The 8177-nt window shown below is 40.7% G+C and overlaps 1 protein-coding gene across 5 annotated transcripts in view; it reads left to right on the top strand.

Annotated features, from left to right (window-relative positions):
- Positions 1–1108: 1108 nt before the first annotated feature.
- Positions 1109–8177, top strand: part of LOC147015421 (voltage-dependent N-type calcium channel subunit alpha-1B-like) — a 293408-nt gene continuing 286339 nt past the window's right edge. For 3 of the 5 annotated variants that reach the window (XM_085850153.1, XM_085850150.1, XM_085850148.1), the window contains exons 1-3: positions 1110–1392; positions 5549–5690; positions 5818–5940. In XM_085850153.1, the coding sequence (XP_085706279.1) occupies positions 5554–5690; positions 5818–5940 (260 nt within the window). In that variant the 5' untranslated portion in view covers positions 1110–1392; positions 5549–5553. Of the gene's footprint in view, positions 1393–5548; positions 5691–5817; positions 5941–8177 lie in introns of all 5 variants that reach the window. The other 2 variants (XM_085850152.1, XM_085850151.1) reach the window with 1 other exon arrangement.

Raw genomic sequence — 8177 nt, 5'->3', positions numbered from 1 at the left:
GTAAATTAAAATCCAAATTAAAATCAAGTTTATCTCCCTGTCTTTGCAAGCCATGACATTCACTGCCATTGACCATTGCCACTCCTTCGCCATGGTGACTAAGGCGCCCTTTCCCAATCAGCCGCACCAACGCAGCAACGTGTTCTGTCATTGGTTTGGTAAATAAATGGCCATAACTTTGGAACCACTTGTCCGAATAATATCAAACCGTGAAAAGGCACATCCTCAGGTCCCCAGCAATATACCTGGCAAGTTTCAATGAGATCGGAGCAGTGGTTGTAGGGAAACAGCAGTCACACACACACACACACACACACACACACACACACACACACACACACACACACACACACACACACACACACACACACACACACACACACACACACACACACACACACACACACACACACACACACACACACACACACGGAATTATATTTAGATGAGGTTTTGTTGCTGCAATGAAGTTTTAGGTTTAGATGAGGAAACAAAATAAAAACGGAAAAGAAATTAAAAAAATTATTCCTCACACTCGATCGATGGCAATGACACAACGTGCCTGCTCGGTATTCGGCCCTCGACGGGCTCTTCGATGAGAGAAAATCGGCGACTCAGGCGAACATGTACCACACAAGATTATATACATTTGCGCCGTTCACTGTTATGGTTGTAAATTTGTGTTTGAAGGATCTCGATGTCATCGGTCTCCACGCTTTCCACACCGCCGAGGGACTGCCAATGGCAATGACGTCACGTTTCTTCGTGAGCCTTAATTTCAATCAACCACCCCACCCCCCCCCCCCCAAATTTTTTTTTTTTAATGCCATAGTGAGAGGGAAAGGAGAAAGGAACGACAAACAGAAATTGAGACAATTGAAATGTGGACGGTACAAATAAAGGCAGAATTAAAAATTGCATCGAGAAAGCTGTAGCTTTAAAAAGACACGCTTCGTTAACTGATAAGGATTAAATAAATCGAGCTTATTGAAGGAAAACCCTTTTCAGTAGTCAGAGTGACAAGTCCGCCTCATCTCCACAGCCTCACCGTTTCCCGCGCCATTTCAGCGCGCGCTTTCGCAGCGAGCTCCGCCAGGTTTTGGCTGGGTGGTGTCACTCACGTCCGGGTTTCGGGCGTTGCGCGCACCGGCGCTTTTCCTCCGTCCGGGGCGGTTTGCAGTCAATTCGCGTTTAGATTCATAATGCCAGAGACGAAGGCTGCGTTATCGACGATCGAGTAAGAGAAAATGGCGGTTACTTTTGCGCTTTTCAACACGACGAAAAAAAACCGTATGTAACAAGGCAAATGAAGAAGAGTGAGAGAGGTGCTGGAGGCATCTCGCTGGCAGGTGCGCTGGTCGTGAGAGGGAGTAACAGAGACCCCTGAGGAAGGTAAGAGGAGCAGAGACCCCGACTGACACATTCTCTTTATTATCTTGGCTTAATATATATAGCATGTAGTGCAAAATATATGTACCTATGTATTAATCATGAGGTAAAAATGCATTTACAATGCAATGTTTAGAATTTCCTCTGATAATATCGTCAATGTAAACGCGTATAATTATTTTGAAAAAAAACTTACTGTAAGGTGGGGCAAGATGCTCCCATCCAGCTACTGTATGTATGTATATATATATATATATATATATATATATATATATATATATATATATATATATATATATATATATATATATATATATATATATATCCATTACATCATTTTGTTCAGTATACTGAACATTTAAAATTTAAAATTGCCTGATATATATATATATATATATATACTGTGCGTGCGTATATAATAGTTAAGGTGCCCGGCTTAAGATCTTCGGGTCTTGCGTATCCCTTTGCTGTACTCATTTTTGAGCAGGACTCCTCGAACTAATCTGATTTTTTTTCAATTGCATCGGCTTTGGAAGATGACACAGTCCATGCAGGAGATGCCCAGTAAGCTGACCGGAAATGAGCGGTGATATCGGAATAAAAACTGGACACGTGCCGAGGCTCAGGGTCGATTAGTCTGAGGGAGATGGCTGTGAAGCGGGTGAAACGTTGCCTGAGACTTGGTTTACTCTTGCTTATTGCTTAAATTAGCAGAGTAGATGTAGTTTACTTTTGTTTTGAAGTGCATTCTTCTTCTTTAAAAAAAAATGTATAATATCAACCACCCCAATGTTACACCATATATATATATATATATATATATATATATATATATATATATATATATATATATATATATATATATATATATATATATATATATATATATATATATATATCTCTATTACAATACCAAGCTTGCACACTAAAAACTCGGCTCGCCGTCACACGATCCCTATGAAATTGCTGTGGCACTTAGCGGACATGCCGACAATGTTTGGGAAGTCTTGGCGTTCCATAGTACCACTTGCATTTTGCACAATGCGTATTTTTGTTATTCCCCGTTTACGGTCTGTCATCTGCTACCAGCTATGTTGTACTGCTATCCCGTGCATGTGCACTGGTATCGCTAGTATGTCATACTGTCAACCAAATAATTAAATAATCTTCTCTAGAATGGTCAATTTTTAATAATTTATTTTTTCTTCTCGTGATTGAGACAAAAATAATTTTGTAGGAGTATGCTTAGGCTTGGAGAATGTACAAGAATGGAGACAGGCCTGTCTATTACTTTTAACTATGGAGAAATCCAAACATGAATCATATTTGGATCAAGACTGTAAATATTGCAATGGATCCCCTTTTCGACATTAGAATTGTTGCAATTGAACCCTTTTATTTCAAACCATAGTTTGGCTTCCAAAATACTGCCTGCTGTAAACTTAAAAGGGCAATAACCCTTTTGAAACATTTCTTCATATTATAAAAAAAGAAAAAAAAAGAACGTTTTTCCAGCCATTTTCCCCTGCTGTGCAGGGGTTGGGCTTTTTCTTGAGGCAATGTTTTTTTTTTATGGCCGGATGCCCTTCCTGACGCCAACCCTGGTCGCCATTTCTTCATATTATCTAACAACATTTGTCCAACAGGATGGTACAGCGGTAGCACACGAGTGTTTGGCCTGATGAATAGTCTGGGTTTGATACCTGACCCAACCATAAACTGCCAGGTTGGTGCTCGACAGGCAAGGCATTGTACCAGAAAGTGCGCCCTCCCTTGGATGGTTGTTCAACTGTGTGCTCCTTCTATGAGATTGAGCTGGTGAATGTTAAAAAATCCCATTGGGCATTTTGTGAATAGTAGGTTTGTTATCATCAGGGTGGCCTAGAGGTCCGCATACTCTCTTCTAAGCTGTCTAGCCTGGCTTTGAATCTAGACACAGCTATAAACTGTCATCCCGATGTTTCACAGGAGGGATGATTCATCAATGTGTGAGTCGTCCCTTGGATGGACGTTAAACTTGCATTAGTCGGTGGACGTTAAAGGTCTCACGGTGTCCTTCATGACGAGGAGGCAAACTATCGCTGGCACCATAAACAAGTTCCAAATTTGTGCCCCAACCTGAGCTGAATGTCAGGCCTGGCCAGCTGGTTCGTTAAAGACTTGGGCAAAGCTTCCCCTGGCCATCCCAACAAGAAAGAACATAGGAATAATTGTAACCATTAAAAAAAATAAGACAAAGAATAAGATTTGGGTCTCTCACTCTCATCACAGGTAGGTCGGTGGCCATTCTGTCTTCTTCCGTCTCCTCTCTGGCCTTACCCCCCCCCACTCTGTCTGTGATACGTCCCCCCCATATTTCCGCAGGGTGCTCAAGGTCCGTCAGCAACCCCCTTCTTGTAAAACTACCAAAATCAAGAATCGCAGCTCACCTTCATTCTTTCATTCCTCTTTTTCCCCACCTTTGGAACAAACTCCTGCACTCTCTTCAATCCCATTCTTCCCTCCAGGTCTTCAAAACAGCTGTTGACCACCACCTCTTATCATCCCCCATCCAAATCCTCGATCTTTTCTACCCCTGATAATCCACCCAAACCCACCTCCTACAAATTCCCTGCTTTCCTTCCTAAAAGTCCCTGCAGGGTAAGGACCTGAAAGTCCCCGTTGTGTCCATCTTGTTTACCCTGTGTACCCCACCCCGTCCTTCTCCCTTCCACAGATCTCCTCACGTCTCTGTTCCCCACTGTTTTGTGCTTCTCTCTGCCGCCCCTCTTGCCTTCTGCTCCCCCTTGATATATGTTCTGTGTGTTTGCTCTCCTACAAGCCTCAACATTGTATATAATAAAATAAAAAAAGAGCTGAGTTATCACCAGCACCCTGAGCAAATTCCAAATTCCTGTCCAAATGACCTTCATTGACCTGACCAGCTGGTTCATGAGAGACTTTGACTAAAAACCTTCCTTGACTGACCCCATTACTGGGGGTCATTAAATAAGTTGTCGTAATAGTAGTCCTAGATTATCTGTCAACGTTCATTGTTCTTTTGCTCTCTGTCCAGTTTTGCCTGTGTCTGTAACTTGTAATTGTACACTCATTGTACTTCATGACTCATTTGAATCTGTTTTATTTAACTTTAACCTAAGAATATTTTTGTGATGTTCTTTTTAAGTACATCATCCTTTATGAGGTAGAGCAATTAAACTTTATGCACTTTCTGTTCACACAAGTAATTGATGCTTCGTTTGATTTATATATATATATATATATATATATATATATATATATATATATATATATATATTTTTTCATCTCCCTGAAATATCTAATACTGTAGTTTTACTAGTAATGTTACTCGAGGGCACTCCCGCCCAGAAGGTGGGAGTACCTTCTTGGCCCACCTTTGGTGGGTAATATGCTACCCACTGAAAGTCATAATTTTTGTCATTTTTGAAAGAGATTTTATTGATCACAACATATACTCCATACGAATGCATTCAAAGCTTACAACACACTCTTTTGACGTCGATTGTGATGACATTTTCTACTCACAGAAACAGCACTAATGGAAACAAAAACATGTTTATTAAACATTTCATCACATATCATGTTTAATTATTTTCATTCTTAATGGTTCGCCTCTGGGTTGGAGTGACCATCAAGACCCACTTTCATAGATATGAAGAACAATGCTGGGAAAAACGGGCACACCCAATTGACAGGGACTTGCCCTACCCCGATTTGGACAATGAGTTACGTGCCGTCTTCGACGAGGATTTCTTCGGGTTTAGCTGAAAAGCTTCATCAAACCCAAATGGCCTTTTTCTGGACCACAAATCCATAAGAAACATGTATGGTACCGGAATGAATCCCTTTTCTTCGTTTTTCTCGGAACAAAAAAATCCTCTATCATATTAAAAAATAAGAAAGACTAGCCGGGAGGCGATGATGGTTCGCGGGCATTATTAAACAATGCCACGATAGGTACAATTGAGTTAGTGGAAGCTTTTGAGGAAGCCCTAGCGTAAAAACCTATCTCTTCCATCAAAATTGACCAAATCAAATCGGATTTTTTTATATGTTGTACTTATGGACATTATGCACAGCTTAGATGCTTTATTTGTACAATTATTTCAATGATTAGTTTACTTTTTTTTGTTTACAGTCACCATGGTTCGCTTCTCTGATGAACTTGCAACCGGAAGACAGGGCATCCGAGCAAATGATACGATGGGAGGGACTGCACCTGGTGCACGGGATGGAAATAACGCTCGCCTCGCCAAGACATCCATTGCTCAGCGTGCCAGGTGAATGGTATTTGTACCTTATTACGAAAGGAACAATTCTAATAACGATTGCCATAAAGTAGCTGAGCCAACCAGTCTTCAATAATTTATTGGTATATTGACTGCAAACTATCACCTTGGTATGCAGGTCCATGGCTATCTATAACCCTATCCCTGTGAAGCAGAACTGCTTCACTCAAAATCGCTCACTCTTCTTGCTGGCAGAGACGAGTCCAGTGCGGAAACTTGCTCGCTCACTCACTGAGTGGCCATATCCTCTTTTTGTATTGGTGAAGTGTGAAAATTACTCCAGGAAATTGATTTTGAAGAAGAGCACAGAAGATATAAAAGGGGGAAAAAAGGAAGTTGGAAATTAGATCATGGGGAGAGGAGAAGGAGTGGTGGCAAAATGGTGGAATTGCATTAAAGACGAAAGTAATTAATTGGACACAGAAACAAACAGATTGAGAGATATACATTTCACAGGTTTTAAATGGGTTCATAGAGCAACATGCAGTCCACAAGGAAATGCAAATGCATGAAAAAGTTGTTTTGCCTTTTATATGGAGGCAAGAGAAATGCGGAGTATAGCTCAGGAGTCGGTGGCCAAATTTCACTTCTGTTCACTTTGCTTGCTGATTAAGGTTTGAGTTTTTTTTTAACGATAGCCTGACCCTTGGTGGTCATCACCTGGGTGGCAGTACAAAAATCCAGGTGGGTGTGAGGTAGCAGCATCTGCTGGGGTGCATGACGTTTTTCACTCAGTGTGAGAGGGATAGACCAATTTGCACTCCAGGAATTTAATTTGCTCAAAATTACTTTTGTTCCTGAAACCTACAATCATTTGTATTCCAAAACCCCAAACAGCATCAAATTCTGCATCCTGCTTGCAGAGCTGTATCACTTTTCTTTTATTCCCTCCCCTCACTATGTAAAGTTGTGAGTGCCTATTTTGTCAAAAAATGGACATCATGATATAAGTTTAACCCTTTAACCAAATGAAATTGGAGGTTTTAGATATTGGAACCTCCACTGGAATTACTTCTGGTCATTTTGAGCCATTTTGCATCTCTCTGTATGTGCAGGTAATGATTTCCTGGCCAAAACATTTTCCCATAACCCAAAGCCATTTTTTTCTTCTATTTTGATGTGCCATACTTCACAGGGAGTTGGTACTGCCAAAGCAGTTTCTTGGCAGAGTTATACTGTGTGGTTTGACATGACTTTCCCAGCTTTGTTTGTCCGTGCTCTATCCTTTTAAATGCTGAAGCAAGAAAGCAGCACATGCCATTTTAAAATAATGTCTATGGTATGACTGATGTGGTTTAAACCACCGACCTCCCAAACTCCAAGCAGGCGCTCTAACCATTACAACACCGAGTCTGGTCCTAAAGCAATTCAGTGTTTTTTAAAAGGATCAATATCATTTACTTAGTCGCTTTAATTCGAAATTATACAACAAGCAATATATGTTATTATTTATACATACATTGAGACATTCTTCAAAACACCAGCATGTGATTTTTCATATGTAATCATAATACACACTTTCAAAGTGACAAATAATGTTGAACATACGGTATGCATCAAATATAATCTTGTGAAGTATGTCTGAGAATGCAAATCCCTTTCATTGTCACTTGAATGCCACTCACACTCTTCAGTATCATTGACATATACTTGGACATTAGCACAGGATCCATCACATTTGTAAGGATGAGTGCATGGCAAACAACTTGCTTGCAAATGCATCTTCCAACACAACCTTTCAAGCAGCTGTAGACAACCAGTTTGATGATTATTTCTGGCACCGGTTGTCTTCGCATGAGTTCTGGTAACCCATCCATTCCCAACAGTGAAGGTAGATGAAGCAATGCATTCTCAGCATACTTCCATATATGTGGCACTGATAGTTTGCTCTTCTGATGTGCAGACTTTTGCAGCATCATCAGTTGGAAGAAGTTTGGTGCTATCCAGATTCTTCTTTGTGAAAAGTGTGTAGCAGAGGGTATTCAAGTCCAATGCCTTCTCTCCATAAATCAATTGCAAGAGAAGTTTGGATGCTTCCATACTTTCCCCCTCAATTACAGAAGGTTGTGATCCAAAGCCAGTTAAACATTCTCGGACATCCAGATTGTTTCTCAGAGCTTGGAATGCCTCTATTTTTCCAATATCAGACAAGCAACTTGTAGAAGCACAACCAGGAAGAGCATGGAGGGTTGGCAGGAGGTCACGTACTCTTGGAACAAGACTGGCTATTGTGCTGTGAAATGGTATGAATCTCTTTTGCCTCCCTATTGTCTGAAACCACAGTTTATCCATGTTAAGGGAAGCAAAACAGTGGCAGCATATCACTACAACATCTGTGTCAGGAGAGAAATGATCACTCGTTTGTGCTCATCTGTATAGCTTTGTGCAAAATGTTCACAATGCACAAAGATTCGGCTGTCAGCCTCTTCATGGTCACATTTATAATCTTCAACAATTTCATGTCCTCGACTTGAAATT

This window comes from Eptatretus burgeri, chromosome 12 (assembly GCF_056783735.1).
Source record: "Eptatretus burgeri isolate ZD-2024b chromosome 12, Ebu_testis_v1, whole genome shotgun sequence".
Classification (NCBI taxonomy): domain Eukaryota; kingdom Metazoa; phylum Chordata; class Myxini; order Myxiniformes; family Myxinidae; genus Eptatretus; species Eptatretus burgeri.
This window is presented reverse-complemented; position numbering and strand designations above follow the sequence as displayed.